General features: G+C 52.7%; 1 protein-coding gene across 2 annotated transcripts in view; it reads left to right on the top strand.

Annotated features, from left to right (window-relative positions):
* Positions 1–22,521, top strand: part of LTO1 (LTO1 maturation factor of ABCE1) — a 112,927-nt gene extending 90,406 nt beyond the window's left edge. For both annotated transcript variants that reach the window (XM_082749241.1, XM_082749245.1), the window contains exon 4: positions 21,366–22,521. In XM_082749241.1, coding sequence (XP_082605367.1) covers positions 21,366–21,723 — 358 coding nt within the window. In that variant the 3' untranslated portion in view covers positions 21,724–22,521. The remainder of the gene's footprint in view (positions 1–21,365) is intronic.
* The last annotated feature ends 610 nt before the right edge of the window (positions 22,522–23,131 follow it).

Here is a 23,131-nt window from a genome sequence, read left to right as displayed (position 1 = left end):
TACTGCATGGACGAGCCTCGGAAACACTCTGCTCCACGGAAGAAGCCGGGCACGAGAAGACTGCATTGCACGTGATCGCATTCAGAAGACATGCCCAGAATGGGGAAATCCACAGAGACAGAGCACAGGGCCATGATGGCCAGGCACGGGGCAGGGGTGGTGCTCGGGGAGGTGGAGGGCAGAGGCTGAGAGGCAGGGGTTGCTCTGGGGGCTGATGGAGGTGTTGTAGACTTCACGCGACCCTGGGGGCACCATGCCGTGGGTGCACTAAATACTGTGGAAACGTACGCTTGAAAGAGGTGAACTGTGTCATATTCGAATTTATGTCTCCATGAAGTTGCTTAAAATAAGGAATTCACAGGCCTGGCCTAGGAGAACCATGTCACGTGAAGGGAGCTCTGCTGTCGGAAAAACACGGCAGAGGCCAGTACGGACAGGCTGCCCCCCAGACTTGGAAAAGCCCAAGGGTTCTGGAACATGGCGAGGTTCCGACAATTCTTCGGGGGGGGGGTGTCCTCTCTTTGGGGTGCATTTGGACCTGTGGCTAGTGATGGCTCTCCCAGGACTGGTGTGGGCTGGCACTCACAGCCGTCCACTTTCTGTGGCCAGATGTTCCTAGGGCTATAGGTGTGCCCTCGAAGACTCCTGGCTGCTTGTTTACAGAGGACCTGCTGTTGTGTTCAGGGCATGGAGTGGGACAGAACGGACCCTGGGCTGTGACCAGATGTGGCACCGTGGTCAAGGCTGTACCTTCCCAGGCGCCCTCTCCAACTCAGTGGTTCCAGTAAGAGGCACCACCCCAAAGCTACCTGCTGGGCTCTGGCCTTCACCTTGACCTCATGGCTCCAGTGCCCTCGCTAGTAGATGCCGTGGCCCAAAAGGAGGCTTACCAGGCAAGCGGTATGGGTTTCCGGGGAGCAGAGCGGAGTGGAGCCGCACGAGATAGTGGGACACACAGTGTCCACTTGGCCTGTTTTTGGAGCACAGCAACAGGGACTGCCTCCTCTGAGCCCCGTGCTCGGTCCCTGGGCCAAACAGACGTCCCAGGCTGCTGAGGGCGCCCCCGCCCAGCAGCTGCGCCGGGGTTTTCTCTGGGTCGCCATGGTCATCAGGCTTCATCAGGCATAAGAAGGTCACCGTCAGCGACCGGTGTGCTTGTCCTCATGATGTCTGGAGGGTGGTCACATCTGGAGGTCCTTCCCAGGCCAGGAGGGGAGCCCAGCCTTCCCCCTGATGCGGTCCCCTGGGTTTTCCTTCGGAGAGAGCATTAAAGTTCTCATGATCCCATCTGCCACAATTTGGTTTCCACCTGTTAAAAGAGAGAGGTGGAAAGGCATTTCAGGAGAAGGGAACAGCATAAGCAAAACATGGAGGCATCGAAACAGCCTCACAATCCAGGAGTCACTCTCCCTTAGAGTGAGAGGAGCAGGACAGGTGGGGACTTGCCATGGGACAGCAGCAGCTCCCCCGGCGGCCGCCCCGGGGCTGGTCCTCACTATTTGCCACGCGAGAATCTGGCACCGTGTGGGTCCATACTTACATTTTTTAAGAGAAACTGGACGTCTGGACATTTATTATGGCACATCTCCAAACTTTTAGCGTTAGACGATTAGAATTAAAAATAAAATGCAGGCCAACCAAAACACGTCTTCCAGGAGAAGCTTACGGCTTGAGCGGCCTTGGGTCCTGGATCGTGTCTTTGCATTTGGAATTGTAATGATAGTAGATGTGCAATTTCCCCCCCCCACCTAGGAGGTCATGAATATTTTCCGTGGTTACATAATCCTTTAAAAGCCGTTTACGATGATTACATCATGTTTGGGATGTGTCATGATTCGTTTTGCCTTTCCCTCCTGGTAGAAGTCGAGGTTTCGGGGTGGAGCTTAGACCCGATCCCGCCCTGGTCCTTCCTTCTGTTTCTCCCTAGTGGGCAGTGTAGGGGGGAGGAGTGACAGGGGCGTCTCGCCAGCCCCGCAGGGAGCCTCGGAGCTCGGAGATGGGAGATCATAGGATTTCAGTGCAGGAAGGGACTTATTAGAACATCTCTCCCCCTCTCTTGCTTTTTGGGTGAGGAAACTCTGACCTTGTCCATGGTTTCGGGGCCAGGGTATAATTATTCTTTTATGTGTGAATAAACCCACTTCAATGAAACACATTAACGAAGACTTAAGGCGTGATTTCTTTTTGTACTGAAACGGCGTAAAATCGACAGACGATTCTGGGGAGAACCAACACTTGTACGATATTGAGTCTTTTATTCAAAAACATGCTGCATACAGACGACATTTTTGTTAGATTTGCTCCTGGGTTATTTACGCGTGTGCACACCCATTTTTGTGTGTTTTTGTTGCTATCGCAAATGGCGCCTTTTTAAAACTTGTGTTTCTACCTGCTGGTGCTCTCTAGGAACGCAGCTGAGTTCTGCTTATTGGTTTTGTATCTACTGACCTTGTTTAGTTCTTTTGTTAATAACTTCCCACAGGTTGATTTCTGGATTTTCTACATGCACAACATTTTCATCTGCATCTAATAAGAATTTTTCTTTACCCTATTGTATTACACTTCCATGTCTTATTTCGTAGGTCAGGACCACGAGTTAGACGTTATGTAAAAGTATCTGATCCTTGATCTTAAAACGAATCCTTTTAGCATTTCTACATTAACTATAATGATTACCGTAGGTAATTTTGATAGATGCTCTTTATCAGATTAAGGAAGTTCCCTTCTCTTCCTTTTTTGGGTAAGATTTTAAAAACCACGATTAGATGCTGAATTTTATTGAATGCTTACTCTTTGCATTTATTAAGACAATCATTTGGTTTTCCTCGTTTAATCTCCTGTGGTGATAAATTATGTTAATAGATTTTCATTGCTTTTGCTTTTTTTCTTTTAAAGATAGTATTTTTTAAGGAATCTCTACACCCAAAGCGGGGCTCAGACTTACAACCCTGAATTCAAGAACTACATGCTCCACGACGCAGCCAGTCAGGTGCCCCAAGATTTTCTAAACTGACCTTGTATTCCTGGGAGAGACCAAACTTGGACATGACTCATTATCAATATTTTAGGACTTTAAATTTCTTCTGAAGTATGGCATGTCCTGTGTCTTAGTTAACTCAGGGTGTTATAACAGAAAGACACAAATGAGGTGGCTTGAACAGCAGGAACTTATTTCTCATGGTTCTGGAGGCTGGCTTCTTGCAGAGTTCTCACAGGAAGGGGAGAGCGAGCTCTGGTCCCTTCCTTTTCTTATAAGGGGGCTAATCCCATCACGAGAGCTCTGCCCTCATGATCTCATATAAACCTAACAACCCCCCACAGGCCCATCTCCAAAGACCATCACTCTGAGAGTTAGGGTTTCAGCATATGAATTTGAGAGGGACCTATTCAGTCCATGGCATGCTGGATCTGATAATTTGTGGTATTGAAATATGTACTCTTTAATCACTTGGTTCTAGGTGTTGAAAAAATCCCACTGTGATGTTTTTTGTTGACCTTTACATTCATGTTTTCTAGTGCAAACACTTGGGGTTTTTTCTGCTACTGACTTCTAACTTAAGTGCATTCAGATCAGAGAACGTGGTCTGTAGACCCCAGCTCAGGTGAGACTAGCTTCGTGGTCTAGCACAAAGCCAGTTTTCGTAAATGTACTCTCTGACTTTATAAAGAACATGCATTTTTCTATCATTCGGTACAACAGTTGATAAGTATTCATTAGGTAAAGCTTTTGATTTGCGCTTCAGTATTTCAATATTCAACTGATTTTTGTCTGCTTGATTTTCTAGTTACTGGGAGATGAATATTAAAATTTCTCACTTTGTTCAATTTACCAATTTCTTTTAAAAATTATGTTAATCTTTGTTTTCTATTTTGAAGCTCTGTTACTGGGCGTATGAAATGTTAGAATCATTATATCCTCGTGTGGGCTGAACCTTTGCGTTAGATAGTGATCCTTGATCTGATAATTTGTGGTATTGCTCTAAAGTCTGTTGTATTTGATATTAATATCACTACACCATCCTTTTTTTAGTCTGTATAGCTTGGTATATGTTTTTCTCTTCTCTTCTTTTTTTTTTTTTGTTGTTTTTAAATATTTTATTTATTTTTGCATGAGAGAGAGTGCATGCTTACGAGGGGGAAGGGGCAGAGGGAGAAGCAGACCCAGCTGAACCAGGAGCCCGATGTGGGACTTGATCCCAGGAACCCAGGATCATGACCTGAGCTGAAGGCAGATGCTTAACAACCAAGCCACCCAGGAGCGCTCCATTCTTCGTTTTACAATCCTTTTACATCTTTATTTTTGAAAGGGTCACTATTAACTATTAAGCAGTATAAACTTAATCAGTGTCTTTATCTTCCTCCCAAATAGTGCAAGAACCTCAACTCAACTTTCCTTTTAATCATGCCTTCCGGCGCACAGGCTAGTTTCCTATAGTGATTCACTTTTGCTCTGTTCCTCACCCCCCAGATCATGGGGGTTTTATGTAGTCAACGCCTATTTAAATTTACCGTGTATTTATTAGTGTATTTGCTCCATGTTTCTTATTGTATCTCAAGCTTACTTCTGGAATAATTTTTCTTCTGTGTGAACTCCATCCTTTAGAATTGCCCTGGGTACCTCGGATTTAAACTCTCTCAATTTTTGGATTGCCTGAAAGTGTCTTTACTTAGTTCACGTCTCTGAAAGATGGTTTCTCCGAGTATAGAATTCTAGGTTGGACAGTTATTTTCTTCTAACCCAGTGAGGATATTTGTATTGGTTTCGCATTGCTGCTGTGACAGATCATCTTAGGGGCTGAAAACTACACACGTTTACCCTCTTATAAAGGCTGTAGAGGCCAGATGTCTGCAATGAGGCTCATTGGGCAAAACTCTAGGCATTGCTGGGACTTTGTTCCTGCTGGAGGCTCCAGGAGAGAGCCCGTCCTTGGCCCCCTCTAGCTTCTAGGGGCTGTGGTGCTCCTTGGCTTGTGGTGGCATCACCCCAAATGCTGCCTTCTTCTGCTCTGCGGTTGGACCTCCCCCTCATAAGGACACTTATGAGTACATGAGACCTGCTGAGATAATCCGGGACAAACTCCCACCTGGAGATCTTTAACATAGTCCCATCTAAGAAGTCCCTTTCACCATGTGAGTCCACACGTTTGCAGGGTCTGGGCATTGGGAAGTTGGCGTCTTTCGGAGCCATTATGCAATTTAGTACTTCCCTCCCCTCACTCCTGGCTTTCCTTGTTGTCGTTGGGAAGACAGCCAGCCGGTAAGGCCATTAGTGTTCTTTTGTCAACGATCTTTTCCTTCTTGGACAATTCTAAAACTTGCAATGGGGACACGTTACCATGACGCACCAGTTGTGAGCTTGTTTTAAAAGCGTCTCCCCGGTTGTGTTTTTGAGAAGCCGCGTCTCCCCGGTTGTGTTTTTGAGAAGCCGTGATCTCTCCGAACGCACCGTTCTCTCCATCCCAACTATTATCCTGTTTCAGTCTGCAGTCGAGCTGCTTGTCAGACTTTCTCGCCCCATCCTCTGCCTCCCCTCAGTCCTTCAGAGGCTCATAGCCTCTCTGGGCTGTGTCCCGGACACGTTCTCCATGAAGCCTTTTCCAGCTGTGTCCAAGATGCCATTTAATCCATCCGTCCTTTTGTGTATTTTTATCCTAAAAATGATCATACAGTAAAATGCACTCTTACTGGGGAGAATGTCCAGTTCTCGTGATTTGAGCGAGCACCGCACGCATTCATGGAACCACCACCGCAAGCAGAACACAGAGCGGCTCTGCTGCCCATCCCCCCCCCCCCCCCCGCCCCGCACGACCTTGTGTGATTGCTTCGGGGTCCTGCTCTCCTCCAACCCCGGGTCTGTGCGGCTTTACTGCAATTTTGTCATTCACAGGAGTTCCTATAAGGGAAACCATACAGCCGGTTACCTTTACAGACTAACTTCTTTCACTGGCCGTGCTTTTCTAAACTGTTGCAAGCTTTACCTTTTCATGGCTGACTGGTATTCTGCCCTGCACTGTGCTCTACAGCCTGTCCCTCCGTTCACCTACCGAAGGGCACTCGACTGTTTCCAGTTTGAGCAATTGCGAGTAGAGCTGCCATAAACATTTGCATGTAAGTTCTGCGTGAGCTTGTGTTTTCACTTCTGCGGGGCAGATACCTAAGCTTGGGATTGCGGAGGCACATGGCCAGGGCGCGATTTTTTAAGAAACGGACAAACTGTTTTTCGGAATCAGCTGCATCAATATCCCCACCAGCGATATGCAAAAGCTTCAGTCACCCCACGTCCTTGCCAGCGCTTTGTATTTTAAGTATTTCTTAATTTCAGCTCTTCTGAGAGTTGGGGAGTGGTGTCCCGTTATGGTTTTAGCTTGTATTTCCTTTGTGGCTAATGATGTCCAGGAAGGTGTCAGAGCTTACTTCCTATCCACACTCTCTTGGCTGGAGTCACTAAGTCCTGCACACACACCACGATTTGGTATTTTGTTTTCTTACTATTGAGTTTTGAATATTCTTTTCCTTTTTTTTAAAAAAAATTCTTTATATAATCTGGATATAAATTCTTTGTTGGATATATGATTTGCAAATTTTTTCTCAGTCTGTAGTCTGTGTTTTTTATTCTTTTTTTTTTTAAACGATTTTATTTATTTATTTGGCAGACAGAGATCACAAGTAGACAGAGAAGCAGGCAGAGAGAAAGGAGGGAAGCAGGCTCCCCACTGAGCAAAGAGCCCAATGCAGGTCTTGATCCCAGAACCTTGGGATCATGACCTGAGCCGAAGGCAGAGGCTTTAACCCACAGAGCCACCCAGGTGCCCCGTGTGTTTTTTATTCTTTTAATGATGTCATCCTCAGAGCAAAGGCTTTTAATTTTAATGAAGTTTGATATGTTCATTTCCTATTTTATGCCTTTGGTATCACTTGCAGGATCTCTGCCTCGATCAAAGCTACAGAGAGGCTCTGAGCTATCGTTTGGTAAGAGTGTTACAGTTTGATGTATTACATTTAGATCTGTGATCTACTCTGAGTTATGTTAAAGACACGAAGTCTCGACTGAAGTTTATTCTTATTTTTTTTATTTTTTATTTTTGTACATGGATAGTCCAGCACTGTCTGTTGAAAAGGATCTTCTTCTTTGGATGCTTTTGCACCTGTATTAAAGATCATTCTGTCAAATTTTATGTGGGTGTGTTTCTGGGGTTCCTATCCTGTTCCATTCATCTATGTCACCCAATCCTTAGCCAATATCACCAATATTCAAGACCAATAATCAGTGTCTTGATTACTGTAGCTTTATAGTATATCATAAAATTTGGATAGTATGATCCTTCCAACTTTAATGTTTTCTAACATTAATGTTTTAATGGTTTTAGTTATTTTAGTTCTTTTGCTTTGCTGTGTAAGTGTTAGAACCAGTTTGCACATATCTACAAAAAAAATCACACCAGGATGTTGTTTGGAACTCCACTAAATCTGTAGATGAGCTTGGGACAATTGGTACCTGGACTGGGTTGAATTCCAGTTCTTAAACATGGAGTATCTCTCTCTTTAGGTCTTCTTTGAGTTCCTTCCTAGTCACTTAGCTGTTTTCAGCATGTAAATATTATACATATTTAGATTCATACCTAAATATTTTACCTTTAAGGTCTTATTGTAAATCCTGTTGTTTAAAAAATCTTAGTTGCCAGTTGTATGTTGCCCTGGCATAGATATACAATTGACTTTTGTGTAGTGACCTTGTATCTTAGGACTTTGCTAAACCCACTGGGTAGTCCTAGGAGAGTTTTGATGTTGTTATAGATTTCTTGGTATTTTCCATGTAGACGGTCATATTAACTGGGGATAGGGATAGTTTTATTTCCTTCTTTCCAATCTGTATTCCTCTCATTTCTTTTTCTTGCCTTATTGTATTGGCTAAGATTTCTACTATGATACTGATTAGGGGTGGTGAGAGTGGACATCCTCACCTTATTCACAAACTTTAAAGAAGAGTCATTTACTGTAAAGTATGATGCAGAAGAGGTGATATTTCATGGGACAAGCTTTTTTTTTTTTTAATCAAGGAAATATTGATGAAACATTAAATGATCCATTTTAATGTGAATAATTCAATGGCCTTTTATATACACATGACACGCAACCACTACCTCTGTCTAGTTCCAAAACATTTTCATCAGCCTAAATGGAAAACTGTGACTGTTGAGTTCTTGCTCCCCATTGGGTTGACTTTTAGGAGCGGGAAATGAGATGGAACCACTCTGAGATGCAGTTGCTGCCCAGACACCTGGGTGTTTCTGCACAGCATTCCCCCTTGCTGGGCATCGCACCCCACTTGACTCTCCTTCCCTCACTCCTACTACTTAGACTTGCACATTCCCCTCAAAGGATCAGGATTAATTCCTCCCTCAGGCTCTGGTTTTTAGAACAGAGCTTCTCAACTCTTGGAGCTCTTGTCCCAAAGATTCTGTCTCAGTGGATCCAGGTGGGGCATTTGTAACAAGCTTCCAGGTGATGCTGAAGCAGGACCCAGGCCAAGACAAGTGCCAGCCCTTGTAGATAGGAGCAGAATGGTTTCCCTATGGGATGGTGACACTTGTCACTTTTCATTCTTTTGGTGGAAGCAAGTCATATGGTTACACCCAAGTTCAAGTGGAGGGGGAAGGCAACCCCTGCATGTGCTGGCAGGAAAGCAGGCTGGAAGTTACCAGAGAACAGCATTCGTAGTGAGGGCTCCACATCTGAGTGACATATTGTCCCACACGTGGTGACGAAAGGTGCATGTGCTCTGGGCCTTGGTGGGGTCTGCCACCTGTCTTTTGTCCTCTGTGCCAGCCACTTGGTCCCCTTCTGGCATGTGTCTCGTTCAAGCTGGATGCACCGGCTCTCCCTCTGCCCAGAGCAATGGTCATGTGTCTCCCATATGAGGCTGTCACCTCCTCAAAGAGGCCTTTCTGAGCTTCTCTATAGACCACAGCAATGCCACCACCCTGGAGCTCCTCAGCTTCCTTCTCTTCATAGTGCTTACCTTGACTGGACGGACGTTCTGTTAGATGTTTCCTGTTGGTCTTAATCTATCTCCCTCCCCACAATTGTGAGCTCCGTGAAGATAGAGGCTCACGCGGGGCTTGCTCTTCGAACGTCCTCATGCTGGGTTGAGTAGTGTCCTTGCAATGTGCAGGCACCTCCCGGAACCTCAGAAGGTGACCCTTTTGGAAATGGGGTTGTTGCAGATACAGTAAGTGAAGATGAGGTCAAAATGGAGTAGGGTGGGCCCTAAACCCGATGTGACTTATGTCCTTATAAGAAAAGGGACCCGTGGTCACAGAAACAGGGAGAAAGCCATGTGATTACTGCACAGAGACTGGGAAGATGTTGCCGTATGTCAAGGAACATTGAGAAGAACCTGGGAGAACAAAGAAGGATCCTCCCCTTGGGCCTCCAGGGAGAGCACAGGCCTGCCAACACCTTGATTTTGGACTTCTGGTTTCCAGGATGGTGAGAGAATACATTTCTGTTGTTTGAAGGTGCTCAGTTTGTGGTGATTTGTTACAGCAGCCACAGAAACTAATACGCTTCTCAGTAACTATTTGTTGGATGGATGGATGGATGGATGGGAAGATAGATGTGTGGGTGGGGGGTGGATGGAGCCTGGGTGATGGGCGGGTGCGTGGGAGGATGGACGATGGATGGGAAGCTGGTGCGCGGATGGACAGGTAGATACATGCCACTTCTTACAGGGGTCTGTAATGATCTTCGGGGTTGCTCAAGGACCTGGGCTATGTCTTTTTTGTCCAGGTGTCTCTGACGCGTGGTTGGCCATGACACACCTGCTGGGTGAATGCCTATGGGACCGTGGGTGGGCAGTGTTGGTGACCAGGAGGCTCACAGGGACCTGCCTTACAGAATGTGGCAGAAGTCGCACCTTGAGCCCCGAGGTGTGGTGGGAATGGAGCATGGGAAACTGTTCAGGCCATCCCCGGCCGCCTGCGGGCAGCAGGAAGAGACGAAGCTCCAGGGAGGGAAGTTCTGAGCAAAGTTGTAGACACAGCACCCGGCTTATGGCCAATGGAGTGCGGCGTCGCCTCTGCCCCAGAAACGGGCCAAGGCTGCAGGTACTGGCAGGGGGTTTCCTGGAAACCACTGTGAGATTTCACCCCGTGCCCTCAAGGTCTTCTTGGAACCCTCTCGACCACGAGGAGCAGCTTCGCTGACACAATGGTAGCACTGTCGTGGCGAAGATTGTGCGTGTGGGTGGGTGGCCGGGGTGTTCTTTTTCTTTTGTTTATTTGCTCATCACAATTGAAAGTTTTCTAGTCTTGGAAGCAATGGAATCATCTGACCAAGAAACCCATCCCAGCGGGTGCCAGAAGCTGGGGGGTCTTTGGGGAGACCTTCTCCCTCCTCCGGTCACCTCGATTCCTGGATGTTTAAGGGAGGAAAAAACCTCGACGCCGACAGGCCTTGTGGGTTTTAGGCACATGGCCTCCAGCTGTTCACCGCCGGCCGCTGGCCTTGCCAAGGGGATGGGCCACACCCGGCCTTGGGATTTACTCAAACTTTTCAAATGTTCCAGGTACAGCAAAACCCCACCTCTACCTACCAAGTTATTTCTCATTTAATTATTAAACCTGAGCGCCATCCGAGGGGAACTTAACCCCGTGTTTCTTATTCATCCATACTGAATTCATCAAGGCACCGTGTAAGTCCTTGCTGGTGTCCGAGATGCCTTCGGAATCTCTTAGAAGACCCCCCACCGCCCCCCTGCCTGCCGCCTCTGCTCCCCCACTCTCCACCTAAACAGGAAGCTAAATTTTGCCACCGTTGAACGACCTTGAACACCAGAAAGATGGAGCTGAGCTTGAAATTCTGGGCCCTGGGGTTTCGAAAGGGCTCTCGGGCATGGTGAGGTCTTCACAGGGCAACAACCCAGAGGAAGGACCCAGAAGGTTGGCAGGCCGCGTGCTGTTAAAGGATCCGAGTGACGCTCGTTGGGTCCATCAGCTGGAGGGAGAGGGGCGTGTGACCACGGCTGGGCTTGCCTCGTGGAGGGTCCTGAGATGTGAGAAGGACCTAATCATGACCCCACTGAAGACCCTCAGGGTGTCCCCAGCCTCACTCTTCACACGGGATCTGGGGTAGAGAGGTCCCAGAGGCCCCAGCTTTTCCCTCCATGTTGTGCATGAGTCCACTCAACTGCCAGGCCCCTGTGCAGGTCCCACCTCCTCCAGGAAGCCCTCTCCCACAGTGCCGTCTGTCACAGGTGGCTCTCAGCATGTTTGCCAGGAGGTGCAGCGGCCAGCGGGCCCGGCCATGGGACACCCATATTCCTTGGCACCTTGCTCCAAGTCCTTCAGGACCCAGGGGGAGACGACGTTGTGCCTCTCTAGGCCTCACTTTGCCACCTGTAAAACCTTCCCTGGGTCTCTGAGGTCCTGTCCGATGTGATTTTTCCACAAATCTTAAAGAGGAATGTTCCGGTCCACCTTGAGGCCCTGGCAAAGCTGCCTTTCCTGTCACCGATTGTGTGGTTCTGTGACTCAACTGTCAATAGGCCAAGGTCCTGAGAACTGTTTTTAGGAGATGGGCCGTCCTCTAAATAGATCCCCAGCCCGGGGGTCCTCGGCTGGAGGACGGCGGGCGTGAAAAGTACGACACAGGTTTTCCCTGTGGTCCCGGCTGGGGCTGGCCGGGGCCGAGGCAGGGTTTGGCTTGGCCGAGTTTCCTCCCGCCGAGTTGCCGGGGTGATCTGGCTCCGTCCAGCCCTTCTCCCCAGTCGGGGGTTCGGCACTATGGGGGTGGCAGCAAAGGAGAGGTGGCCAAGCCTGGGAACCTCAGCCAACCTTGCGGAACCCAGAAGACTGTCCCCGGGGCGTGGAGGCGCGGCGCTGTCTGGCCGGAGAGATCAGCCCTTCAGAGTGTGTGTGGGGGGGGCGGTTACAGGGGTAGGGGGTGAGGGAGAAACTGGAGGGAGACGGGACAGCGGCGGGGGACAGGTGGGCCAGCGGTGAGGGTGGGGGCCGGACCCCCAGAATGAGCTCCAGGATCTGCAAAGCCCTGTATCCCAGGAGTGGTATTTTTCCTACTTGGAGGCCAAATGGGTTTGCCCGGCCAGGTGAGCCTAGGGGTCGGTCTTTGGGAAGGCGGAAGGCTTGCCCTGTGCTCAGCGGCTGCCTCCGGAGGAGCTCTCTGCCCCCAGGGATTCCCATGGAGCCGCCCAGACCCCCGACCTTCCTACCAGCCGGCTGCCTGGGCTCCTCTCTGGCTCGGCTCTTCCCGCCCCGGGACTGGACACTTGTCATCTTCGCTCTCGCAGGGCCTTTGTCCTCTCAGGGCAAGCTGGTGTGTCCCAGAAGGGGATCAGGTCGTTGGAGAAGGGTGAGGTGGGAAGCTAGCTTCTAGCACTAAAAACAAAACAAAAAAAACCCATCACTTTCCTATCAGTTTTTCAAAATTGTTGGCAGACGCTGGGCAGAAGGATTATGCTGGTTTTCAGTCCCTTCTGTGAAATTGCGGCCAGGCGACTCTCCAGAGGAGGCCCCTCTGACACGGGGAGGTCACTTCTATGGGGGGCAGGGTCTCCAGTCTGGGGGTGGGTGGTTGGTGCTGATGCCCTGAGGGGGGCTTTTCCTGCAGATATCCAGGGTCCTGGGGGCACAGAGCCCCCCTGCTCAGCTGCAGGGTCCTGCCTGGGGGTCCTGGGCTTGAGGCCCTCATGGGTCAGCCCCCCATTTCCTCAGGTTCCACTCTGTGGGTCTGAGCTCGCCCACAGGACTAGGAATCAGCAGGGCCTTCTATTTATTTGTTCAATCATACATGTGCATCGGTTTTGCAGACCTGTAAGTTTAATTTTTTTCCAGTGGCTGACGTGTTCCTGTGGTTACAAAATCTCAGGGTAGGCGGGAAGCAAAGCTGTAGCTCGCACCTGCCCTCCCTTCGCTGCCCAACCTGCTGGCCGCTCCCTCCCACCAGGCTGTGTGCACAAAGCAGCAAATGCCTTCTCTGTCCCTACCCTCCGCACACGGAGTGGCCGATACCAGTCCCTGGTGCCACTCTGCAGAGTGCTGGGTGGGGGCGCTTGGGGCTCTCCAAGACGGACATGGCCTGCGGGCTGGTTCTGACGATGGATTAGGCAGGGGGAGAGCTGGGGACGTTACTGGACAGCAGGTGCTCCAGCCCGATGATGCCAGCCTCCCCCTCCCTCCCCCTGAGGCTGGTCTGAGCCCCACCCCTGTAGCCCTGGACACGGCCACTCTGAGGCTTCAGCCTCCCATGCCCAACTCTCAGGGGGCTGGCTATAGGTTAGGGTCAGCAGTCCCCGATACTGCCCCAGGACGCTGGCTGAAACAAAGATCTGGTTGCTGGGGCCATGGCAGGCACAAGGGTCCTCCGTCACCAGCCTAGTTCACAGGCAGGAATTTTGATGCATGAGAATTTCCTGCTTGATCCTGTGCCCTAATCAATCCCCCCAGCTCTCACCAAGTTGTACTGCGGGGGTGTTCTTATCCTGATGAGGAGGGACAAGCACGTCTGTGGGGTCTTCCCAGCAGCCCTCCAGCCCTCCCGTGGGTTCTGACCCCCAGGGGAAAGGGCACAGCCGCTTCCATGGTCTGGGAGGGCTGGTCCCCTTCCACGTCTGGTGGTCATAACCAGAATCCTGGCTCCCAGAGCTGTGCTGCGGGCTCTGAGACCCTGCAGGGAGCACTGTATAGTGGTGGAGCCATGTCGGGTGCCTTGGGGATCCTCCTGGACCAGCTGTGCTGGGTGCCCTTGAGCTGCTCTCTGAGAGTTCCACCGCTCGGAACTACCCACCGCCTGAACTGACCACTCACAGCCAGAGTTCTAACATGTAATCTAGGCTTCTGTTGGTTTTTAAGGGGAAGGGATATTAGGACCGTCCTTTCCAGGAAACCAACAGGCAGGAATAAGATTTCACCCTTTAACTCCAAAATGGAGTATTTTGCACCTTTGGAGATGGTGCCTTTAAGTCAACCCTGGGTCTACAAACACCAACAAGTTGGAGGGCTTTGCCCTCCATAGAAAAAGCCTAGGATTCTTGCTATACCTTGGGTATCTTTAAGAACCAAAACATTTACTCCATTCATCTGTCCACTCCATCCATCCATCCATCCATCCATCCAACCAACCAACCATCATCCAACCCTCATCCGTCCAACCATTAGTCCATCCATCCATTCTATCCATCTGTCCACCCCTTTGTTGAAGTAACGGCACCGAGTGTGGCTCCTAGGATCAGACACTGGGCTAGGGAGACAGCCATGACTATGATGTGTCGCTCGTCCCAGGGAGGATGTGTCTGGGGAGGGGGGGCACATGGCCATATCAGCTATCAGTGTGACAGGGCAGGGGAGGCCTGTTGCCCACCACTCTGGAGAGCTTGGGAGGAGGTCGGGAGAGGTGTGGATCCTAGAGCAGCAGGAAGGAGTTCATCGCACAATGTGGGGTGCTGGTCCCATGCTTCCTGGCTCCCAGCCCTGCTGGGTGGTCGCTGGTCCCTGCTCACTACTCTCTATGGACAAAGATGCCAAGGGAGTGATTTGCTAGTGGCCACTCAGCCAGAGGAGCCAGAGAAGAACTCTGGTCTGGATCCGCTGATGCCAGCCTGTCGCCTTTTCTCGCCGTGTCTTCAAAGCCTCACACTTGGGAACCTCTCAGTAGAAAGCAACGCATCTGCAGGGCAACGCGCCTGGGGAGCCCTGGATCTGACTCCCCGCTCTGCCGGCATTGGGACCCTCCAGCCAGGAATGGAGGAAATCACTTTGTGGTGGTCTCGGAGAGGAAGGCGGGGCTTGGGGGCACAGGAAGTGCTCTCCAGAGGAGCAGGGGCAGGAGAGACCCAGGAGGGACACAGGAGGGACCGCACGCTGGGAAACTGGGTGCGGTGGAGCAAAGTCCTCCCTGTGGGTGTGCTCCCTGAAGCCCATATAGAATGTTCCATCATCACTCAGAGAGCACCTGCTGGGCGCCGGCCACGGGCCTCAAGCTGTAGAAGGTTGGGGGAGCTTCAGCACCCCACAGTCTCCATCAGTTCCGCCTGCAAAGCCACCCCGAATCTTAACAGACACTTCGGTCTGGACAACGGGACCCCGTGCTCTGCGAAAGCGCCTCAGACGACCTTGGTTTCCTTTCCTTGATTTGTAACATCCCAACAGACAAATGCGCCGTTTTGGTTACAGCAGCCCCTGGACCACGCAGGCTGCCTGGGGTCCTCGGCCCCCCAAGGGGCCTCCCCGGCCCCAGGGGTTCAGCCGTGCAGCACTGAGAAGATGGGGCCTGCCCTTGCTAATTCCGTCCGGGACCCCGCCGCGCCCAAGCTGTCCGCTACATTTTGGAAGCACTGCCCGATTGACGTAATCAGCCCCAAGCTCATCGACATTGTTACTGTTATCTGTAACTATACTTCCACTTACTTGGTTGGTGGGAATGGCAGCCTATGGCCTTTCGTGGAGCATTTTGAATGAAGGAAGGAAGGAAGGAAGGAAGGAAGGAAGGAAGGAAGGAAGGACGGACAACTGGGAGCAAAGGGTGAAATGGCACCTGCTGCCTCCAGGCTCCAGGAGATGCCCCCGCAGAGGGAGGACCCGCGGCAGATCTGGAGGCAGGAGGAAGCCGCTCACTGACCCTCTGAGCACCCTCTGAGCACCAGCTGTATACCGTGTATGGCAAGGAGGAACCCTAGGCTCAGCTTCTGCCAGTGCCATGCACCAGCGTGGGCGGGTGGGAGCGAGAGGAGGCGTCCCAGAGGGGAGCCCAGGCCAGGAGGCACGACACATGCGGCAGGGATGTTCCCGTAGGGTTAGGTGGCAGCATGGCATTCGAGGGAAGGTGGGGCAGGCGGCAGTGAGGCTGGAGTGCGGGGTCCAGGGAGAGGTCAGCAACGGGGCCAGCGCCCCATCGTGCCAGGGCAAGTGTGAGCTGCAGATTTTGTTGAGTACACCTGACCTTGAAGGTGTGTTCGTCACCTTGGGCTGCCAGAGTAGAACGCCATGGACCAGCAGTTTAAAGTAAATAAGAGTCACTGAGGCTGGAGATCCAAGATCAAGGTTCTGGCCAGTTTGGTTCTCGCTGTCTCCACGAGGCAGACACAGAGAGAACGTGCCAGCTCTGGTGTTTCCTCTTCCTATAAGGGCACTAACCGCATCGCAGGGCCCCACCCTGATGACCTCATCCATACCTAACCACCTCCTGAAGGCCCATCTCCAGATGCCGTCCCGTGGGGGGCTCCACCTAGGGATCGTGGGGGACACAGCGTTCAGTCTGCATCGGAGGAGTTTGAAGCAGGGGAAGACCCCAACTGATTCAGCTCCTTCCGCCATCCCACCGGCGGTCCGTGGGGCACAGGCTGCGCGGGCAGCCAGGGCTGTGGCTGTAGCTGTCTCTCCCACCAGAGGCTGGGAGGGGGCCCTGAAGGAGGGATTGAAGACCAAGGACAGAATGGAGGTGCCATGCGGGGAAGGGGAAGCGCCCAAATCGTGGGATGAGCCTGGAGCCAGACGAGGAGAGAGTCGCTGGGCAGGGCCAGGAGGCGGGGGGCTTGGGGCGACCAGAAGCCTGGGGGTGAGGTGGGTGACACCGAAGAGCACTGCAGAGTAGCCAGGACTGGGCGGCAGGAGCTGGGACACCGGAAGGGCTCAGAGGTTTCAGAGGAGACACTGTGGGATGTCATGGTCAAGTCTGTGCTCGGGGGAGGTCGTTCCTGCATCTTCTGTGGAGGTGAAACAGACGGGATTCTCATACTCCTTTTCAATAGACTTTTTGGTGAGAAGAGTCATTTTTCATTGCAATTTTTTACTTTTCCCCAGGGCTTTATTTAATTTTTATGGAGAGCTTTGAAGACGAGGTCCCACGTGACCTTGGGCAGCCCCTCTGCCACCTCCATCTCAAAGGAACAAAGACTCTTTCCTATTCTAGAGTTTGGGGCAGGGGGCACTTTACTGGTTTTTGTTGTAGTAAAATAGACATACCACATACAGTTTGTCATCTTAACTGTGTTTGGGTGCATAGCTCCGTGGCATTAGGGACATTGGCACTGTTGTGCCCATCAGCACCATCCATTTCCAGAACTTTCCATTTTCCAGAACTAAATCTCTGTCCCTGTGAATCCCTGAGTCCCCGTGTCTGGCTCATTTCATGGAGCATAATGTCCATATTAACACACGTGGCTGCAAGTGGCAGGATCTCCTATTCTATGGCTGCATAATATTTCGTTGCATTTTTACACCACAATTTCTTTATCCATTCATCCCCCAATGGGCCCTTGGGCTGTTTCTGTATTTTGGGTGTTGGGAACAGTCTGCAGTGAACGTGCGCTTCAGATGCTTCATTGGCACGGCACTTTGATTTTCTTCCGATGTATACCCAGAAGAGGGACTGAGGGATCACTCGCTGGTTCTGTGTTTAGTCTTTTGAGGAATGAACTCCATACTGCTTTCCGTTATGACTGCACCATACGTACATTCCTGCCAACAGTGCACGCGGGTCTCCTTTTGTCCACATCCTTGCCAACTCTCATTGTCTTTATCCATCTGTCCATCTGTCATGTATCCATCCATCCATCCACCCACCATCCATCTATCCGTCTATCTAGCCATCATGTATCCATCCATCCATCTATATATCCCTCCATCCATGATCCATCCATCATCCATCATCCATCATGTATCCATCCATCCATCCATATATCCAACCATCCATCCTTCTATCCATATATCCATCCATCCATCCATGCACCCATCATCCATCTGTCTATCCCTCTATCAACCATCATGTATCCATCCATGCATCCAACTATCCATCATCCATCTATCCATCTATCTAGCTAGCTAGCCATCCGTCCATCCATCCATCCATCCATCCATCCATCCATCCATCTTTCCATCCATCATCCATCATCTACCTGTCTGTCTGTCTATCTATCATAATAGCCATTCTAGCAGGTGCGAGGTGGTGTTTCACTGTGGTTTTGGTTGGCATTTCCCTGATGACCAGTGACATTGAGCATTTTCTCCTATGTCTGTTGGCCATCTGGATGTCTTCAGAAAAATGTCCATTCAGGTCCTTTGTCCAAACAGCATGATTGCACTTATACAAGAGTTGAAAGCATGGAAGTGGAAGATGGAATAGTGGTTACCAGGGGCGGGGGGAGGTGGAGGGGAGGAGGTGTTGGTGCAGGGGTGCAAGCTGTGGTTTTGTAGGGTGGATAAGCCTGAAGACCGGACGTTGGGCCTGGCGACCATAGCTGATGCCATACTGAATATGCAAGATGTGCTAGGACAGTAGAGTGCAGAGACGGCCGCTGCGCACACGCCCTGGTGATCGTAGGAGGAAGCAATATGTTAATTGGCTTGACTGTAGTCTTCATGTCACTACATGTATGTTTATCAAATCATCAGATTGTACACCTTAAGTGTTATACAATTTTTCTATAAACCCCTCACTAACCCCCACTTCCCCTTCCCTCTGGCCCCTGCTGCCTATCCTTTTGCTTCTGTGTCTGTGAGTTCAGTGACCCCAGGACGTGGAGTTACCGATTATCTGTCTTTGTGTCTGGCTTCCTGCACAATGTCCTCGAGGCTCATCGTGCTGTAGCCAGAGTCATTTTTCAAAGAAACTACTAAGCCTCTCGATGTAATAGTTGAGAAGGGAATGGGGGCCCGAAGCCTTCCCTCTTAGCCCCACCACAGTCCCTGGGGCATCTTCACAGGACCCCTGGATCAAAGACTGGGCTGGGGCACCGGCTTGCACCTGGCAGAGGCTGGGGACGGGGGACAAGGCCGAGAACGGCGCTGGGGTCTGGCTGGCATCCCCCGTGGGTAACTCAGGCAGCTCTGGTCAGTCTTCACAGTGCTGGGCTCGCGGCTGATGACGGAGGGGCTGTCCCTTGGGCCAGGTCACCGACAACTTGCATTTGGATGGGGGTCAGGGAATGGGTCCCACGGGAATGTGACACAGTCCCTCAGTCACAGCGAGGCTCTGTCTACACTCCAGGGAGCTGGATGTGCAGGAAGGGCTAATCTTACCCTCACACCCAGATCGGGGGTTATAGGCACAGAGACCCAACCCAAGAACCTAGATGTGACTCCGAGACAGAAGACAGAGGTCGGTGCAGCCCGGGAGGCTCAGCAGACCCACCCAACTCCACCACCTCTGGCCTCTGATGCCTGGAGGGACGGAGCCTCTGGGCCAGCCACCGCCACCGTGCCTTGACCGCAGGTGGAGGGCCTGGGGACGGCCGGCTCACTGCCGTCCCGCTCTTCCAGCTGTCCTAGCTCCTGGTCCCGTCTCAGAGCTGGAGGAGGAACCCAGTGGGGCTGGGTGAGTTGAGGTAGGTTTCACAGGGGATCTCTGGTCCCCCAGAGGCCAACATTAGTGGCAGCCACTGCCAACGGTTTGGGTCATCGGGAGTCAGGTTTTCATTGATCGAGTTCCCATAGATCACCTGCTGCCCCAGGCGTCCCTATAATTAACCCTTTGTGCTGGTGGTACGTTTGCCAAAATTATCCAACCGACACTGGTTGATTATAACGAAAAAGTCCATCATTTGCATTAAGGTTTGCTCTTGGTGTCCATTCTAGGGGTTTGGACAGAGACATGTTGACGTGTGTCCTCACGCTACAGTGGCACACACAGTAGTTAGTTCCACCATCCAAAAAAATCCTCCGTGCTCCCCTGCTCACCCCTCCCTGTCCCCCAGACCCTGGCTGCCACCGGTCACGGTACAGTCTCCATGGGTTGGCCTTTCTCAGAATGTCCTATCCCTGGAATCACACACTGTGTGGCCTTTCCAATTGACTTCCTTCACTAGTAATATACATCGAAGATTCCCCCATGTTTTCTCGTGGCTTGAGAGCTCCGTCTTTTTGGCACTGAACAATATTCCATTGTCTGGAGGGACCACGGTTTATTTATCCATTCATTTACTGAAGGACATCTTGGCTGCGTCCAGGTTTTGGCAATTGTGGATAAAAGCTGCTATAAACATCCGTGTGCAGGTTTCTGTGTGGACACAGGTTTTCAGCTCCTTTGGGTAAATACCAAGGAGCCCAGTGGCCGGGCGGTAGGTAAGGCTAGGATCCGCTTCATAAGAAAGTGCTTTGTGTGGTTTTTTTTAGCCTAGAAAGTGAATGATGACATTTTAAAACAGGAAAAAAGGGACTTACCTTTATCCCATTGGGATAAGATTAAACTGTGTCCTTCACAGTTTGAACATGAGAGCTCTGTGTGCTCCCTGGGGGCCTGCACCCCTGCAGCCGTGAGCCGAGAGGGCTCCCTGGGGCTTCTAGAGAGACCGCCGCATGTTCTCACGCTGGGCGTTCCTCGGCTCTTCCCGGATGTTCAGGACCACTCCCACCAAGCCCCCCCCCCACCCCATCACCTCGTCCCTGTGAGACATCCAGGGAACCCCCCGTGCCCCAGAAGCACAGCCCACACTTCCTGTCCGTGTCTCATGGGCTCCTTCCCCGCCTCTCCCCAGCCTCACCCCGGGAGCCCAGCCTGGGATAGGGGGCTGGGGCAGGCACTTTACTCAGGAGGTGGTCCAGGAAGGTGAAAGGAGGGAGGGGTGCCGCAGGACAGGAGCGACAGCACAGCAGGACTAGGGTAGGCGCCTGGGGCCGCATCCCACTGGGGACCCTGCGGGCAATGCCCTTGGGACCTGTCCCCAAAGGTGGGGGGGGCCGGGGCTGGGGGTCTTCATCTCTCATCCTGGCCCCGGCAAGCTGAGCGCTGTCCCCGGGGTGCTGAAAGGGGGCGACTCCAGGGGGCTCCCGTGCACACGCAGAGCTGGAGAATCCCGGGAGGTGGCGCCGAGGTGGGGGGGTGGCCGAGGGGTCACAAGCCTCTCCTGGGCGCGGCCCTTCACCTTCCGGCGGCCTGAGGGTGCCGGTTCCGTGGGCACCTCCGTGGCACTGTCTTCTCTCACTCATCCCCCACTGGAGGGCCTGGAGGTGGGGGTGCATGTCCTCCTGGCTCCCCATTCCTCTTCCAGAACATTCTCCCCCGGTTTGGAACTTGGGCCCTTGGACTCTCCTTTCCGTGCTGGGGTCATCTGCAGACCCCAGGTCACCCCTCATTCTTGGGGAACCCCACCCCTGCGTTTGCTCTCCCTTCCCCGTCCCCACTCTGCACCTGGCCTACCCCGTGTTCACTTCCTCCCCCCGCATGTCGGTCCCACGTTGGCCTCCATCCCTGCAGCAATGTCCAGCACCGCCCCTCAAACCTTCTAGCATCCGGCACCCAAATCCCCACCCTCTGTCCTTCCCATCCCCCCATGGTCTCTGCCCTCACCCCCTCACCTCTGCACTACCCTCCCCACGGTTGCAGGCCTCACCCCCTCACTCTGCCCTGGATTCCAGGATCCGCCATCACCGCTGCTTCTTTGCAGCCCCGGCTGCCCCGTGGAGCCGCCTGTTTCCCCTTCGGGCGAACTTGGCAAGAGCGCGGCTAGAGGGAGACTGCCGGCCGGACCGTCTTCCCCGCAGCCGTGACCGTGGACCTCTGAGCATCTTGTGCTGTGCTGCCGGCTGGCCTCCTGCTCAGAAGCCCCCTCTCCCTGACCAGGAAGGCCTCCCGCTGCCCACGTCAAGTGAGACCCTCTCCTGCTTCCCCCAGAAGCCTCCAGAACCGCCCAGCCCCCACCCATGTGACGCGCTCTGCCCTCCCCCGCCCCTCCCCGCACACTGCCCTGCTCTGGGCTGTTCCCTTGGCTCCTAAATGCAGCCTCGGCTTCAAAAAGCACGTGAAGCTGCCTGGAGCCCGTCTCCTCCCAGCCCTGCCCCGTTTCTGTTCCCCTTTACAACGGAACCTGCGCAGGTGGGCTCTGCGCCTGCCTCCCTGCCACGCCCTGCATCCGTGGTGAGTGGCGACTGCCCCACGCCCTCAAGGCTTGGGTCCGGGCCAGAGGGGCCCTCGTGGGTCACCCGCGGTCTGCCCCTGGCCTGGTGGGGCGGCGCTGGCCTCATCGGGTGCTCCGGCCGGCTCTCCACGGCAGCTTCTGCCTCTTTGTTTTTCCCCCCAAAGATTGATGTCTTTATTTGAGAGCGGGAGTGGGGGGAGGGGCAGAGGGAGGAGAACCTCCAGCAGACTCCACACGGCGCAGGGAGCCCCACGCGACTCGATCCCAGGACCCGGAGGGCACGACCTGAGCCAAAACCAGGAGCCGAACGCTCACCTGACTGCAGCCCCGGGTCTCCCCCTCGTTCCCATTTCTAAGGTGGAGCTTGGCCCAGACCTCCTCACTGCTCCCCGCCCCTCACTTGTGCCCTGGGTGCACGCACCAGCCATGTGCGGAAGCCCCTCATTTTTATCTCCAGCCCCAACCTCCTTCCTGAGCTCGCAGCTCAGAGGTGGGACGTCCCCGTGGGACCGCGAAACAGAACCCTCGAGTCCCTGTGTCCAGAGCCGCACCGTTGGCCCCGGGGGACTGCTCATCTCTGCACCCCTGGGCTAAGCCCTGGGAGCTTCCTCCTCAACTCCCGCCCCAGATTTGGGCCCCCTGAGCACCTACTGCAGCTTCCCCGCACCGCGCCACCTGCCTTGACTTTGTCCTTTCTGGACGTCCACCTCCCGACTTATTCCGTATTTCTTTGTTGCCTGTCTCCCCTGGACTCGCGGTGGAAGGGGGAAGGTGAGCTCCTCCAGGGCGGGACCCCGTCTTCTTTCGCTGCTCGGTGAGCGGCAGCCGCGCTCGGACACGGGGGCACGAGAGCAGTCTGTCAGGCAGGGGACGCTCAGCCCCCGGGGCATCTGTCTGCTCATAGGGTGAGGTGACAGCGGCCTCGGGACCCACCCTACGCCCTCTGCTTGGTTTGCTTCCTGTGGAACAGGACATCTTTTTCCTGCTTCTGGGGCGTCTTCCTGGTGACGCTCTGTGATGGCCACATTTGTGATCGTCTCGTGAATATTACTGGGCTGTTGGGGGTTCGGCTGACGGCATTTCCTGGCCGTTTGAGCCAGAGGGCTGCAGTCCAGAGTCACACCAGCGTCACTTCTACCTGCTGCCAAGGTGTTCTCTTAGGGCCTCTTCTTCGGAGAGGGGATATTGGGGCACAAGGTGTGCAGGGAGCACCCCCAGGCCCCGTTTGCCCATCCAGTGGGTGGCCTGCAAGTTGGACTCACATAC

Source organism: Mustela nivalis (assembly GCF_964662115.1).
Source record: "Mustela nivalis genome assembly, chromosome: 9".
In the NCBI taxonomy this organism is placed as follows: domain Eukaryota; kingdom Metazoa; phylum Chordata; class Mammalia; order Carnivora; family Mustelidae; genus Mustela; species Mustela nivalis.
The sequence above is the reverse complement of the archived record's forward strand: the minus strand, read 5'-3'. Positions and strand labels throughout refer to the sequence as shown.